The 17,369-nt window shown below is 45.3% G+C and overlaps 1 protein-coding gene across 1 annotated transcript in view; it reads right to left on the bottom strand.

The window, feature by feature from the left end:
• Nucleotides 1–264: 264 nt before the first annotated feature.
• The window catches only part of LOC142006946 (uncharacterized), a 43,093-nt gene continuing 25,988 nt past the window's right edge, over nt 265–17,369 (bottom strand). Inside the window, exons 2-5 of the mRNA XM_074983459.1 lie at nt 3,466–3,521; nt 2,048–3,384; nt 1,862–1,919; nt 265–1,024 (exon numbers count right to left, since the gene is read on the bottom strand). Coding sequence (XP_074839560.1) covers nt 450–1,024; nt 1,862–1,919; nt 2,048–2,518 — 1,104 coding nt within the window. The 5' untranslated portion in view covers nt 2,519–3,384; nt 3,466–3,521 and the 3' untranslated portion in view covers nt 265–449. The remainder of the gene's footprint in view (nt 1,025–1,861; nt 1,920–2,047; nt 3,385–3,465; nt 3,522–17,369) is intronic.

Raw genomic sequence — 17,369 nt, 5'->3', positions numbered from 1 at the left:
CCTGAAGGGACCTGGGTCCGGGAGGCCCTGCAGGCCCACTTCGATGAGGCCACGGGGTGAACTCTGCCAGCCCCCCACTGCCCCTCCCCCTTCCTCCACAACACTCCCTGCCCCTACACCCACACCACGGAGCACCCAACAGCACACACCCCCCGACTTTTCCTGGACAAATAAAAGCAGACACTTGTTGGTGAAATGAAACTGGTTTTCTTTGAACTGTTTTTTTAACTAATAACAACAAACTATATACAAGACCTTCTAACTAAACTATTATATAAGTGAATAATAAAAAAGTTTGCATATATTATATGTACAAAAAACAGAAAACCAGGGATTACAAGGAAGGGGAGAACTATTTACATGTGGGGGGGGATGGAGCAAACGGGGGGCACAAATAAATAAGTCCCAAAACTATATACAAGGGGGGGCACGTCCTGGGCCCCACGCCCTTATAGTCCAGCACTGGGGGTGGGTGGCTGGGAGCCCCACCTCGGCTGCAGCCCTGTCCTGGGCTGGCTGGGGGCTGGGCAGACCGGAAGATACGTCCGGCAAGTCTCAGCTGGCCCCAGGTGTCCGTCGGCAGTCTGGCCCTCGGTGGCGGGTGGCAGGGCAACGGCGGATGGGGCGGCGACGAGCGGGGCAGCGGGTGGCGCGTCGGGTGGAGCACTCAGGGCGGGCACAGCGGCGGCCGGCGCGGCATGGGGGGCCAGGTAGTACACAAGGCGGTTGTAGGTCTCCATGTAGGCCCCCCATGCCTCTTCGCGCCAGGCCAGCGCCCACTCCTGGAGGTGGAGGCAGCGTTGCTCCACCCGCAGACGCTGCTCTGCGACCTCCAGCTGACGACGATGGATGGCCAGCATCTGGGGGTCCGTCGCCGGCGTGTGGTGTTGCTGGGTCCGCCGTCTTGCCCACCGTGGGTCCAGTCGGTAATCCGCTGAGGGGCTTGCCTGGAGCGATGGCCCCAGAGGGGTCTCCGGGACCACTGAAGCCTCGCCGGCGCTCTCCAGTCTTTCCGATGGTGCAGCTGCAGAACACAGGAGCGGGGGAAGAAGAGTGGAGACAGGCGTTAGTGTGGGCCCCGAGCCTTGGCCCTTGTCCCCCCACCCCTGTGTTGCAGGTTCCCCATCCCTGTCCCCGGGAGATGCTGCTGTGATGAGGTTCACGGGTCCCCCTGCACTGCACCCCATCCCCTGGCAGGAGTGACTCTCACTTCACTCAGCAGGGTCTGACAACAGAGGTTTCTTAGGCCACAGATGCCCAGTTTCTCCCAGGAGTGACAGTACAGCAGTCAGACACAGTCCTTCCAACCCGTCCTGTGGAGAAGACCCCAAGGGGTGCCCCTCTGGGGTGTGGCTTTCCCCCTCCTCAGGCTGGCTGCCTTCCAGCTCTCCCTTCCCCTAGCCTCTACCTGCAGCCCCCCCCGCCCACGATTCAAAGCCAGTTCGGCTCCTCCCTCCTCTTTGTTCAGGGCAGAGGTGTCACTTGCCAGCTGTAGCCCCAGGATCATCCTTTGCCCCTGGGAGCTATTCAGCTTGTTGCTCATATCTAGCCTGAGTCTCGCATTTGCACTCCCCCCACTCCATCACATGCTGCTGCGGCTGCTGCTGCTGCTGCTGCTGCTGCTGCGGGGTGTCCCACCCCCTCCTCCCGGGGGACCCTAGAGGTTCCGCTCCCCCCTGCCCCGGGGATGGGGCATGGCTCTGTCTTGCTAGGGGGCGGGCAGGGGCTGATGCACTCCTGTGAGGGAGATGGCACTGCTGTCCTTGGGGCCATGGCCATCTGGGCATGTGGAGGGCCCTGGCCACATATCTATTACCCCCACCCCTCAACCCCGGGGGTGTACACCAGGGGGTGTACATACCTGTAGGTCCACTCCCACGGTCCGGGGACACCCGGGGGGCGGACGCCCGGCTGCTGCTCTGGGATGGGAGGAGGATGTGCAGCCCTGTCTCAGTGGAGGAGGAGTCCCCCTCCTCCTCCTCCTCCTCCTCCTGCTGCGATGCCCTGGGGGTGGGCTCCAGGGGGGGCCCCGGGGTGCGGGGCTTACCTCCAGGGAGGACTCCGGCTCCGGGGCCTGCTGGGGCTCTTCAGCTGAGGTGTCAAGAGTGGCCAGAGGGGAGTAGGTGTGCCGTGGGCCCAGGATGTCCCTGAGCTCCCTGTAAAAGGGCAAGTGAAAGGGCGGCCCCAGATTGGCCGGCCGCATCCCGGGCCCAGGCGTAACCCTGCCCCAGCTCTTTGACTTTACTCCAGACATGGTCCGGAGTGCGGGCAGGGTGACCCCGGTAGCCAGGCCCTCAGCCAGCCGAGCGAACGCATCTGCGTTCCGCCTCTTGCTCCCCATTACCCAGAGCACCTCCTCCTCGCTCCAGAGCCCCAGCAGGTCCCGCAGCTCGGCCTCCATCCAGGAGGGGCCCTGCTGCCACTTCCCAGCCTGGCTGCTGGGCTGGCTGGCCTGGCTGCTCTGGCTCCCCTGGGGGGGGCTCCCCTGGGGGCGCTGGGGGGGCTGCCGGGCAGCCATGGCAGGTGCTGGCCCTGTTCTGGGTGGCTGAGGGACGTGCAGGCTGGCCGTGTGTCTAGGCTGCCTCCTGCACGTTCCCTCAGCTTCCTGCACAGGAAGGGAGGGGGAGGGGCCTTTAAGGGGCCACTCCACATGGCCACCATTGAGCTGAGGGACTGGAGAGAGCGTCTCTTAACCCCTCAGCTGATGACCGCCATGGAGGACCCCATAATTTCGATGTTGCGGGATGTGCAACGACTACACGGTCCCTACTTCGACATTGAACGTCAAAGTAGGGCGCTATTGCTATCCCCTCATGGGGTTAGCAACTTCAACATCTCGCCGCTTAACGTCAATGTTAACATCGAAATAGTGCCCTACACGTGTAGCCGTGACGGGCGCTATTTCGAAGTTAGTGCCGCTACTTCGAAGTAGCGTGCACGTGTAGACACGGCTTAAGTGTGTGATCAGGCTAGCTGAAGCCAAGTAGCTCGGGTATTGTAGCAAGGAGTGTGGTAAGACCCCAACTGAATAAAGCAGAGGCAATACAAAATTGGCCCTGTCCATCCTGAAAGAAGCAGGTTAGAGCATTCTTAGGGCTGGTTGGGTACTACCACCAGGTCATCCCCCACTTGACTTCCAGGGCGTACCCACTGACTGACCTGACCAGAGCCCATGGCTCTGATATTATAAAATGGATGCCGACAGCCAACGAGGCTTTTATAGACCAGAAAATGGCCCTCTGCAGTTACTCCATCCTCATTGCCCCTGATTTTTAAGAAGGAATTCATCCTACAGACCGATGCCTCAGAAGTCGGGCTGGGACGGTATTGTCGCAGACGGTAAGGGAGGAGGAACATCCCGTCCTGTACCTCAGCAGAAAGCTCCTGCCACATGAGCAAAGATATGCCATCATGGAGACAGAATGCCTTGCGGTAAAATGGGCCATGGAGACCCTACACTGTTACCTCCTGGGGCTGAAGTTCACTCTGGTCACCGATCACGCACGCCTACAGTGGATGCACTGCAACAGAGACAAAAATGTGAGGGTCACCACATGGTTCCTGTCCCTGCAGCCCTTCAATTTCAAGGTGCATCATAGATCCGGAAGCCAAAATGGAAATGTGAACGGCTTGTCAAGAGTGCACTATTGCCCAACCCAAATAGTCCAGCCCCAGGGTGTTGAGTGGGGCAGGTGGATGTGTGACAGGGCCAGGGTGGAGGGCCCCTCAGAGGGAGCCCAAACAAGCAGAAGGGCCTGCAAGGCAATCACAGGCAGCTGGGTGGGAGATGGCTCAGCCTAATTAAGGCCAGCAGGCCCCAATGACTGGACTAATAAGAGGCCTTTAAAACCCTTCACAGTGGGAAGGGCGGGGAGAGAGTGTGAGAGGTGAGCAGAGAGACACAAGGAGACAGGAACAGTGAGAGAGAACAGGCTTGAGAGGAGCAGAGGAGAGCAGCAGGAACACCAGAGATCACAGGAGGAGAGCGGGAGCTTCTACAATCAAGAGTGGGGACCCATGACTGCTATGGCCTGGAGATGGTACTGGGGGGAAGTGACCCAGGGAAAAGAGCTGCTGTGCCAAGGGCTAAGGGAGTCAGCTCCTCCCACTGGCTGAAGCACAGGGTCCCTGACCTGGATCCTGGCACAAGTGGGTGGGGGGCCAGGTTCCCCCCAGACCACCCCTTGCCCCAGCGAGGGCAACAGGGCCCTTAAGTGGTCCTAATGGACTGAACAGAGGCCCAGGAATAGGACTGACTTTGTCACACTATCTATTGTGGAACTTCCTGACTTGAAGATTTTGCCTGATACAAGAACAGCTAGTAAGGGACAAACTCACATGCAACTAGATTCTTAGTGGAATAGAACTAGCTATGTGTTTTCTCTTATTTTAATTTGGAAACTCACTTTGATCTGCCTGTGTTACTATAAGTATAAGAGCGGTAGCCGAGTTAGTCTGTATCTTCAAAAACAACAAGAAGCCTTGTGGCACCTTATACACTAACGGATATTTTGGAGCATAAGCTTTCATAGGCAAAGAACCGCTTCATCAGATTGGTGAACCTCCATCTTGCCTATTCTCTGCCTGTGGGCTGTAATGCTTTGGTATTATTTTGCTTGTTGGCTTTTGTGTGGGTTCTGGGTGCTGATGTTGGCCTGTGAGAGACAGGTGGTGAGTCTAGAAGATCTGGTAGTCCCTCCTGGCCATTAAGTCTATGACAGTAGATTGCTGTAGTACAACAAACAAAAACTTACAACAGCTTAAATTAGAAATAGAATTCACAAACAGGTTTGAGGTGGGGATTCAATTTGAAAATAGATTAATGCATATGTCAAGAAATGACAAACATGTCTTACTTATTTTAGTTACAAAACATGTCACTCCACACTGAAAGTAATCATCATGAATATTGTAAAAATTTGAGCTAGCAACTCTATGCTACTTGAATTCAGCTTTACATTGGACAATCATTATGGCCCACCCTCACAAATAATCTTAATAGAAAGATTTTGCAGGGAACATTATATGAACTTATGGTCATTCTGGTAAGCCAGTTCCACCTTCCACACTATTAAACTCAGTCATGCACAAAGTGTGAGTGTACCTGGCAACCTTCCTGAAATGCTCATGATCATGACACTTTCACCTTAATGGCTCGATTCTACAGCCGATGAAGGGCAAAACTTCTTTTGACTCAAGTAGACGTAGAATTAGGCACTTTAAGAGAGCACTGTGGTTCACATTTTCATTACAGGTACACAAGACTTAATACAGGTCTTGCCACAGAAAGAGGTCAGTACCCAGAATGCCCTCTTAAAATATTCACCCCCTGGAGGTGATTTTACAAAATGTGTTTGAACATTTTCCCCAAAATTAAAACCATCTCAGTTTTCAACCTCACATTGTTATAACATGCTATGTCTGATTCATCTTGTTTCATTTAAAAATAAAGGCACAAGAGAGAAAAAACTTGAAGCAAAAAGGTGATTTTTATTATTTTTCAGAGTTTTATTTTGTTAAGGAAAGAGAGGTAATTTATAAATTATGATTTGCAATCCTGCCACTCATTATGCATGCATATAACTTTATGTCCATGTGCATTCACTTTCAAACGCAAGGCATATGGGACTAATCACATCCATAAAGTTAATAAAGATATTATTTTTAGGTAACATGTTTCTAGCTCTCCTGTTTCCTGACTGGACGGCCTCAACTTTAAAAACTACTTCTGCTTCCCTGTAAACAAGATTTATTCCGTCACAAAACTTTTTCATTAACTGACCACAGACCTGTAATTCCCGGTTTGCAAATATCTGAACAAAATTTTATTCTTGTGAATATTCCTGAGTACTGAATTATTAAATACCAAGGACAGTCTCTATTTCAGCAGACTATTCCTGAGCAGGTGTTTGCACTTTTTATGCATCTCTGGTTATTACAGTGAAAATCATGGGCTAAAGGATAAGCAATGACAATAAACTTATTTTATTTATTATATTATATGCTTTTAAATTTGGAGGATAGACCCAGAAAATAAGCCATGATTGAAAGATATATATGAGGTAAAAAATCTTTTTTAAACATTAAAAATTGTTTCTTAATGAAAGGCAATCAAGGAACGATTTAATAATGATCACCAAATAATCTTTGTGCAGTTAACTCCAGTACCCTGGAAAATAACTTATGAACTACTTATTTCTTAATGGCTTTCAGTGGTGTTATGTATCAGACTCTAAAGTATAATATAACATTGTGGGACTTTTCTAATTTACTCATGCTGAAATAATTAACTTACAAGTAGGAAACAATACATGGAGAATGTTTGTTTGAAAGCAATATACCATACGTTCTGCAAATTCAGAGACAAAAGTAACAGTTATATATTAAACATAAGAAAATGTTCAATGTTGAAAGTGATATGTAGTCTAAATCACTGTGGAGAAATCCATCTATCTTTCTATACAAATATTATTAAGACATAGCGCAGGGACACGTGCATCAAAGATAGCTAGAGAGAAGCATTCTGAGGTCATGATCCAGTTCCCATTGAAGACAAAGGGCATATTTCCATTGGCTTCACTAGGAGTTGGGTGAGGTCTTTAGGCCCCCCACAACACAAAGGCATTTAAGCACGTGTTTAACTTTATTGCCGGGAGTAATCCCAGTGGCTTCAGTGGAGTTACTCACATATGTAAAGTTAAGCACAAGCTTTCCGAACAGATGTGTGTGAGAATAATTCAAATAATTACCAGCCAGCTTTGTGAAAAGTACTCAGAGCCATTACGTCTCTCTGTGGGCAAATTACAAAAAAATTGGCACTTTTAGACTTTTTTGAGATAATTTTACAAAATATGTCTGAAGATTTTTCCCAAAGTGAAAACCATCTCAATCTTCAAACTCAGTGTTCTCACATGCTATGTCTGATCAACCTCATGTTTGATTTCAAAATAAAGTCACACAAGAGAAAAAATTGAAGCAAAAAGATGATTTTTATTATTTCTCAGATTTTTAGTTTGTTGAGGAAAGAAAAATACATAATTTATAATTTGCAATCCTGCAACTCCTCATGTGTGCAAGTAATTTTATATCCACATGCAGTCACTTCTAGCTAAGGGCATATGGGACTAATCATATCCATAAAGTTACTCATCCATGTAGCTCAGAGGTCATCTGTGCAGGAGGCACAGTCTTCTTGGAGCTAAGTCCAAGTCTGTGAACTAGAATTAAGAATCACCAGAATTTTCACCACCTTCCATTCCAAGTGCTAATGTAAAACACAGTCCCCTATACATATATAATTAAAATGAGCAAAACAAACACTACGCTGCACACACAACAGATGTTAATCTACTGGAAGATGCTCATGTCCTAGATGATGAAGGTTATATAAGAATCAGAATAAAATAGAACATGTGTAACGTTGGCAGGATAGGGCTTTTAACTAGGGAATCATTACTGTGACTGCATAATTTCTCAGTAAGTTCAATAAACACTTTTGTAAAATAGTATACAAAGGGAATCATTAAACACCCTGATGACTTCCACAGATGGAGTGTGCAGTGAGACAACATGTAACTAAAACTAGTGAGGGAAATTATTTGAAAATATGTAAAAAACAATAAAGACAGGTAAAAAACAGATTTTGCCTCCTTTCTTTACATTTATTAGTATCTTATTCACCAATTTTTCCCTATTGACTTCTAAGGCCCCAATCCTGCCAGTGTCCATACATGTGATTAAATTTATAGACATGAATATTATTCACATGTGCAAGAGTTAGAATGAAGAATTTACAAGAAATGCTTTGTTAACAGTATAATTGGTCACACACTATTTGTACAAGCTTCAAGCCAATTTTTTAAAGAACTTATTCCATGATTGTCAACTCCAATGAAAACAGGGCTGCTTTTTTTTCCAGATGTGTACAGTTGAGAATCCAGTTTGCAAACTGTAGTGGCAAAATGACTTGACCAGATTTTTTTAAAAAATATACATCTCTTTTTTCCCCATTGCAGAATGTGTGTGTGTGTGTGTGTATGTGTTTTATATGTATATATGTAAGAAAAATCTGGACTAGGTAGACTCTACACAGCATTCCAGCAGGATTTAGGACTGTTAAGTAGCTAATCTAAACTAAAAGGGACTCCAGAATTAATTAACATTATATCTGTAATAGTGAACTGTTATATCTCGTTTATGGGAGACATATATTGATCCACATCTGATGTAAACCGGTGAAACATCATCACCAGTGAAGGATCATTATTTACATTGAGCAAATTGTATCTTGAAGCTACTATTTTGACAGTTATAATTACCTAGTACTTTGAAAGATTTTCATTTATTTCACATTAGCAGCCTGTTGTATTTCTTTATTAATATGATACAATAATGTTATTACACTGAAGGCATGACAGAGTCCCTGTACTTTTCCAGAACCGCAAACCTGGCTATCAAAACATAGCCACAAGTGCTCCTTGGTGGGCAATAAAACATTCCCTATGTCAGCATCTGATCCAAAGTTTTTATAGACAATTACAAGATCAAATATTTACAAGGAACAAGATATGTTCAAGGACTGAAATGACTGGACATGGCTATTTCCGTTTCTCCTTCAATCTTTGAGAATCTAGCAAAGAGCTACATGAGGAAATACTGAGATCCTGCATATCTGGGTGAAATCATGTTACAAGATTGTGGGTTTTTTAAGCAATTTAAGGTAAACAAACCAACCTTCTAGAGAAACAAATAATTCCATTTACTCATTAGTTAACATGGCAAATTAAAATTAAATAATGTGTTTGTTCCTGCATGTTTGAAATATATTCTTTTAACAAAAATGTGAATGCATGTTTGCTTCCTCTTCGTATTATGTATATTTTTAGAAAAGCTGGAAATGTACATCATTTGCCCAATTTTCTGCAGAGAGTACACTCCCTGAGCTAATGGGGAAATATTTTCCAAATGTTACAATCTAACTCCTAGGCAAGCTCATCCAACAACTTACTAGCTTTGATGTTGACACTGCCTTTCACATGTGTTCACGTTACCTTCAGACCCACTAGATTACACCCTGGTAATGTGAGGTTCCACTTTTTCCTTGCTTTTCCATTGATATGAAAAAATTCACACATATTCTATCACATTTATGAATAAAGGCCTCCTGGGATTAGAGTAAAAAGATGTTTCATGATTAAAGAGGGATGCATATGTTCTCTGTACACTTTATTTACACATTTAAAAATTCCTCTTCTCTTGTGCTCAAGAATTTGAACTGTGCCTTCTCCATGATATTTATATCTTAACTGTTGTTAAGGATTTTGCATAAATAGTAAGACTTATTTCTTTGTATGCAGTAAGTTGTGAAGTTTTATCTGGGTCTGAACAGACCACATCTTTCTCAAAAATACCACTCTAGATATATCAATAGAGTACTGTTATGTCATGACAAAGGTCTTGGTTCTTGATATCAAGGTGATCAATGAGTAAATCCCACCTTCACAAAATTTTGTCTCATTTCTGGAGTGAACACTTTGGGCAACACCTCCGCTCCTGTAATATTATGTGATGCTTTTTGGGGGACCCAGATTTGTCCCCTTAGAGTGAGAAAGTTTTGTCAGTTCCCCAGCACCACCAGCCTCTGTCAACTCCAGACCTGCCTTCCAGGCCTCCCTCAGTCCCCCTCTTTCCTTTAACAGGTTGACAAAAGGTTGGCACATTCTAACTCAAAAGCCTCCCCATGGAATGTAGCTCCATGGGTACTCCCAGAATTCACAGATCCACTGTTTCCAAAGGAACAGTAACTACTATTTTTCTCTTCAAGATCATCACTTTGTTCACGTACACTCAGCACTTAGATATGTGTATAGTAAAAACGAGAAGTTTATTTACAAAACACAGAGGTTCATGAAGAATTGAAAACCTATGGTTACATATAAAATAAACTCACAAAACACTTTCTAGAGCCTAAATGTAACTAACAAGACATTCCCCTGTCTCTCGAAGGTAAATTCATCCCAAGTTTATCTCCCAGTGCAAAACAGTCTGACCAGCTGTGATACTCCATTCATAAGACAGCTGTCAGACAGTTCCCTTGGTAGAGGATCCAGAGTATTTCTGTTCCTCAAATTATTGTCCAAAAAATCCATTGTCTTCAATATGCATCTGGTAAATACCTCACTTCAATGGACCCCAGTATAACGGACTTTGGAAATAATGGAAACTTTCTGCCAGCACCCCTCCCCCCAAACCACCACCACACTACCCCCTAAAGGAAGGCGGGAGACTCACCAGAGCTGCTGCCGGGGCTGGAGGAGCTGCTGGAATGGCAGGGGCTGGAGGGGCCACCACAGCAGCTGGGGGGGCACTGGAGCCAAAGGAGACAGTGTGGGGGGGGGCTGAGGAAGGGCATAGGAGCTGTCCTCCCCGGGCCCTGTGTGCGTGGAGCATGTTGGTGCCTGGCTGCCACTGCCTGCAATGGTGCTGAGCAGCAGCCATGGTGTCGGAGGCTGCTGCCCGCTGGCAGGCTGGGGACGGTCAGGCTCTGCCTTCACATGGGCAGCTCAGAGCCAGGGCTGGAGGAGCTGCAGCGCTGAGAGGTGCAGGAGGTGGAAGGAGCCCAGCCGGCATTCAGCTCCTCTCTTGGTAATTGGGAGAGAGAGATGGAGGTGTGAGGGGAAGAATGGGGCAGGAGGGGGGATAAGGGAAGAGGGAGGGCAGAGGACAGGAGTGAGTGATGGGTTGGGAAGGTCAGTGCATCATCATACAGTGTAACCAGTCGGATCTAATGGACTTCAACATTAACAGACACACCCCTTCCCCCCATTAGTTGGTTAAATTGAAGGTTTCCTGCACAGGAAGAGGCGATGACAGGAGACGTGTAATTGTGTACATGTACTGGTAATGGTACCTCCCTCCTCACCTCTCGGCCCCCAAAAATCTGAGGAATTCCCTGAGATTGGGTAATAAATGCCTTTTTATGAAATTACCCATCTCAGCAGTTGAGGGCAGTCAGTCAACTGTTGCAATCTCAAGACAGAATTCTTCACATTCAGGTTAGTAGGCATCCTTTGATCCCGAGGGATCATGGGTTTGCGCCCCAGTTGGACTGATTCGAGCAGCGTCTTCTGTGGCTGTGCAATCCAATCCGGGAGTGGCAGTCCTTTCCGCACTGTGAGCAGCAGTAGGCAGATGTCACTCTCATATCACGGGCACGGATCTTCCTGAGGGCTCTCCTGTCTTCTGCTTCCTTCACCAAGGTAGTTTCATACACAACAAGAGCTTCCTTCACTCCCTGTTTCCAGGCATGCCTGTCTGAGGCGAGTGAATGCCAGGTGTGCGTGCTGATAGAGAGAGCACTGAGGTCACGCTTGCACGTGTCCTTGTAGCGCAATTTAGGTCGCCCTTTCGGCCTCTTTCCAGATGCCAGTTAGCCGAAGAGGAGGTCCTTCGGTATTCAGCCATCCGTCATGCGTGAGACATGGCCCAGCCAGCGCATACGCCTCTGTTTGAGAAGGGTGAACATGGAGGCGGTGCCTGCCCTCTCAAGCACTGCGCTATTGGGGACCTTGTCCTGCCATGAGATACCAAGTATGCGCCTAAGGCAGCGCATGTGGAATGTGTTGAGCCGCTGCTCTTGTTTTGAGCGCAAAGACCATGTTTCACTGCTGTACATTCAGCTGATCATGCAAAATCTGAGCTGCTCACTGAATGTATCGAAACCTTAATGATTCAGCATTTGTCTCTGTCCTCCATTAGGATTGGATCATAAAATAACAGACGTAGAACCCCTGTCCTTAAAGTGTTCTGCTGTGCCTGCTTGAACAGCTAGCACAATTAGTAAAGACTAGAGCACCCGTTGCAGCTGCACTTGCAAGTGGGAGTTGGGCTAGAAGAAAGTTGTAGACAAAATCTTGTTGTAATACACATCCACAGTTTATGGGCAGTGCCTCACGCTGGTCAGGGGAGGGTCTGTTGGCAGGACTGCACCAAACCCCATGAGTTCTGGCATGATATGGGGCAGGGAGGCTCTGTCAGGAGGCTGGGCTGAGCCCCATGCTAGCCAGAGAGGGGCTGTCATGGGGTGGGTGTGGCTGCATTGGGGTGGGGGGCAGGCCTTGCACTGGCTGGGGAAGAGGCTGGAGTTGGCATGGTGCAGTAAGGACCTCTGTTGGGTCAGGGGAAGCTGGGCTGGGCTGCACACTGGGTGGAGAAGGACCTGGCACTATGCAGGGGGGGCTCCATCAGGGGGCTGGGCCTCTCACAGGCTGGGGGAGGGGTTGGAGCTGACACAGTGCAGGAAGGGTCTGTTGGGTGGCTGGGCTGGGCCCTGCACTGGTTGGGGGATGAGATGGGGATGGGATAGTGCAGAGGGAGACGGGGGACATGGTAGAACCCTGCCCCAACAGATAGATGGACAGACACAGCAAAAATAATCTATATGGTAAAATTGTTCCAAACCACATGAAAAAGTATTAATAATTAGGATCAAGCTAATCTCCATTCATTATGCACACTCACACCTCCTCATGCAAATCTAACGGTGGGAGACAGGTAGTCATCCATTACTATGTTACTGGCAAGGCAAACAAGTCTGATGCTCTAGACTGGTTAACCTGGGGTTTTGGGCCTATTGCAGCATCCAGCAGTTATCATGAATATTCAGAGAATCATAGAACACTAGAAGTGGGAGGGACCTCAAGAGGTCATCACATCCTGTCTCCTGCCCTCATGGCAGGACCAAGCACCATCTGTGTCATCCCTGTTAGATATTTATCTCACCTGTTCTTAAATATCTCCAGTGATGGAGCTTCTACAATCACCCTAGGCAATTTATTCCAATATTTAACCACCCTGTCAGTAGGAAATTTTTCCTAGTGTCTAATCTAAACTTCCCTTGCTGCAGTTTAAGCCCATTGTTTCTTGTCCTGTTTTCAGTGGCTAATGAGAATAATTTTTCTCCCTCTTCCTCGTAACAGCCTTTTCAGTACTAACAGCCTGTCGCCCCTGAGATTTCTCTTTTCCAAACTAAACAAACCAAATTCTTTTAGTCTTCTCTCATACGCCATATTTTCTAAACCTCCCTTTCACACAAATGCTGGGTTTACTTTTCTAACGTTGTAGCTTTTGAGTTCTACTCAGTTACCATCACCACTCTGGTCAGGTGATTGGCAGTATATTTGTACTTTCATTTTCTTAACATTCAAGTACAGAATTTCTGCCCCTTGAGATTCTATGGTGCCATCTGATTCATTTCTTTTTATTAAATTTGTTCTCAGCTTGCTTTCTCATATAGTGCCACTCCTCCAGCAGAATGACCTTCTCTGTCAGTCCTGTATACCCTGTTATTACTATGTCCCACTGGTGATTATCATACCACCATGGTTCTGTGATGGCTATTATATAAGAGGCCTCATATAATACCAGGCAGTAAAGTTCACTTATCTTTGCATTTAAACATCTAGAATTTTTATACAAATACTTAGAAAATTTGTAAATGTTCATCTGCCTCCATGTGATGTAACTCTGTTCATTTCACTGTGTCTGCCCTACCTGCACTTTGTCAAGTTATATCCTCTTCTCTTTCCTAGGATACAGAAAATCCCCATTATCAAATACTGACACAAACCACACACCCTGCAGGGATGGCTTTACTCAGAGTTTAAAAGGACTAGGGAAAATGTTTAGGGTGTAAAGATGAGAAAATCTGGCATTATAAAACAAGCCAAAATGTCATTTGTTAGATTTGTTTCAAGTATGATTTATTAATTTTACAGAAGCACCTTGAAGGACCATTTACCCACTACGTAAAAACGCTGTGAGATGGTCATTGCCTGAGGAAACTTACAACTTAAATAGACAAACTAGCTAGGGGGCAGATGACCATAAATACTGCTGTCTTTATTTGATGTTTGCAGATATGAGGCAGAAGGAAAGATGGAGTGGCTTACCCAGTGGAATTCTTCAACTCCAGTAAAGATCTTCACCTTGCAAGGTACTGGACATTCTGGCCTCAATCCAGCAAAAGCAGTTAAACAAAATATTAACTTTTAGTACCACAAGTTACCATTAACATCAATCTATGCCCATGTCACTTTGAAGTGGGGACCAGGCCTGCAAAATATCAGCCCAATAGTGGAAAGATGTTTACTATTATAAATTACTAAACATCAGGTATTTAGAATGGAATGTGCCAGCCAAATTTTCCGTAGCTATTGTTAGCACTCCAGTCACAATAGCTTTCTTTTACCAGAAGGCAACAGAAGGATTTATTGGCTGTATAGCTCATGTATTTCATAGCAAGAATGACTGTGGTAATTCTTCCTCAAATTTATTAATTTGCATACTCAAAATGTACAATAGATTGTTTACATACCATCTGAGCATTCAGAATATATATTTATAATTTTTACAGCAACAATCAAATTGGAACCTAAGAGTTATTTACTCAAATAACAACTGCAGCAAATGTATCATCTCTGAATACATTCTGCCCTCAGCTACACTGACGAAGTGCCTTTAAAATAAATCTCTAGCTAGTTTTCAGTAATTATTTTGTATGATGAAACTGAATTTTATTTTGACTCTCTTGGAAATTTGGAATATCTATCAGCATTAAGAAAATGAGTAAGCCCATGTATATTTCTTTTTCTTGGATAAAAACTTATTTATCCTCAAGTGACACTGCCAACTCAACCTAGATTTTGCCCACACAGCAACCAGTAAGTGGGTAAGTGGGAGCAGAGCTTACAACCAATTCTTGTTTTCATCTTGGGACACTCAATACTCTTCTGCTCTTCTCTCACTGCCTCCATGCCCCCTCCTCTTTCCTCACCAAACCACCAGAGGAAAACTGTTTTCAATAAACTTATAGCTGTGTTTAGAGACATGCAGCCTGCTGAATTCCTTGCAGATGTGGCACTTTCAAGGAGATATCAGCCTTAGGAAATAACACCGATAAACCAGTTAAAATGATGAAAATAGGATTTCATTCAGCACAAACAAGGTAAATGATGTCAATGGAAGGTACTGCCAAACGTGAAATTTCCTGCAGTTTGCTTCCAGATGCTGCCATTTTTCTGGGAACTAATGCAAAGGGGTTGTTTCTCTCAGGACTTCTGCATCACTCACTAGGTTCCTGGCTTCCTGTCAATCTTATAATCTAAGTTACATCCACCAACATCCCTGCGGCTTTCAAATATAGATATGTTTATAACGCCTCCTAGAAAAATGGCGAAAGGGAGAAGGAGAATAAAAGCATAGGCAGTCCCTTACAGGTGACAGTACAATGCCTGAAATGAACCGCTACAGTTTACTACATTCAAATATGGCAAATATCCAAATTAAGAGCCCAAAACATTGTTACAAAATGTTTTTTTCAAAACACGCAATTTTAAACAAAAAGTTTCAGCTTAAGAATTTTCTGTTTTTATAGTATAAGATTTATAATGGCAATATATCCTTTTACTGTAGTAGAAAATATTCATTTTAGATTTGAATTAAATATAATTGAAATGAAATATTTCAGGTTGTTGTCATCTTGTGGTGTCAGGGTTTTTGCTCTATTTCTTTTCCTCCCTTTCCCCCTGGAAAAGTGGGGAGGGAGATTTAAACAGGGAGGGGAAATGTAAGGGAACTTAAAAAAAATAAAAACCTTGACATTTAAACGAATGTTTTCAGGGTTCTCATGCAGACATACACAGAGGAGAAAGAAAAGGGGAGAAAGGTAGGAAGAGAGTCAGAAAAAAGGACAAAACAAAAGCCAAAGTGTTTATCTTAGGTTTGGATCCAAGAAATAATTTTCGGGGGGGTGGAAATATTTAGAGAAAAGTAAGGAACTCACAGCCCGGAGGAAATTATAAGACCAGTTGTTCACCTTCCACATATTAAATAATTATGTTGATATTAATAATTTTATTTGTTATTTCATGTAAGTCTTTTAGTATTATTGCATCCCACAATTTGTATGACCTTTTGGCTAGAATGTTTTTAATAAGTACATCAAAACTTTACTAGAGCAATATTTATTCAAATATCTGTCAGAACAATCTTTCAGCGCACAGTCCCTTGAGGTCTATTCCAATATCCACAGTACATGTGAAAACCTCATTAGGCTGATGCAGTTTCTCATTTCTTCAATTGATCGGTTTTGTTTCAAATAGTATCCAGTCCCCAGTTACCCACTAGCTGTAAGAGAATTTTCTAATGCATTATTCAAATCCCAGTTAAGAGATGAGTGTTGCCTTTGTTCATTTATTTATTGATTTTGTTTTGCTTAGGCTGTTGGCTTATTGTAGTGATTACTTATTACTGCCATCACTGAAAAATGTCCTTCATTTTTAAACCTACAATTGCGAGTGTTCTCTGGTGCTTAGAGGATGGAGAATGAGAGCTGGTTGGAAAACAGCTGCAATTGTTCAGAAAAATTTCAGATGTTATTTTAAAATTTAAAATGTTTTGACAAGTTCTAATAATCTGAATAGCATGTCATAAGAGAACCTGGTTTTAGCCATGATTCTGCAACTAACTCACCATGTAGTTTTCGGAAAGCCATTTAGGCTACATCTACACAGAAGCGTTATTTCCAGAGTATCTGTTCCAAAACAGATTATTTCAAAACAACATACACACAAAAATGCCTTTCAAAATAACTTGTCCAGACACATAGGGTGCCTCTACACTACATCACAATTTCAAAAGGCTCCCTTTCGAAATCCTCTTTTCGAAAGAACATCTTTCTAAATTGCACATCCACACACAAAATGTGGTCATTATCTGCTATTTCAAAAAATCAGCTCAGCATTTCAAAAGGCAGCATCTACAGAGCCATGGCTGCTCTTTTGAAATAATGGGCCAGGAAAGGCCACAGACAAGGTTGCATGGCTGCCAAGCTCTTCCCAGGGCTGCAGCCAGATGCTCCTTTAAAGGGTCCCCCCAGCACTCTCACCCTGCTCATGCTCATGTCTGCCAGGCTGTCTACAGCACAGCAGACCCTGGGCAGTGATCCGACATCCTTAAGGGACACACTGCCACCCCAACAGCTCTCCAAGGGGGAGTTCCTCCTGGTGTGTTCAGCCTGCTGTCTGCACTACTCGTGGCTATGCTCCAGCATCACCAGAGGGCGAACCATACAGGCTGCCTCCTGCAGGCCATCCACCGGGGCAACATCTGTGTCCCCTCGCCCTATTGATCCAGTGTGGCTGGGGCTTTCCCACCAGCATTAAGTGGTGGGACTGCCTTGTGCTGGGGGAATGGGATGATGACTGATGGCTCCAAAACTTCCGGGTTACTAAGCCGACCTTCCAGGAGGTCTGTCACTGACTCACACCAGGCCCCCAGCACCAGGACACCAGGACGTGGCCAGTGATCCC

The sequence above is a fragment of the Carettochelys insculpta genome, chromosome 1, assembly GCF_033958435.1.
Source record: "Carettochelys insculpta isolate YL-2023 chromosome 1, ASM3395843v1, whole genome shotgun sequence".
Lineage (NCBI taxonomy): Eukaryota > Metazoa > Chordata > Testudines > Carettochelyidae > Carettochelys > Carettochelys insculpta.
The sequence above is the reverse complement of the archived record's forward strand: the minus strand, read 5'-3'. Positions and strand labels throughout refer to the sequence as shown.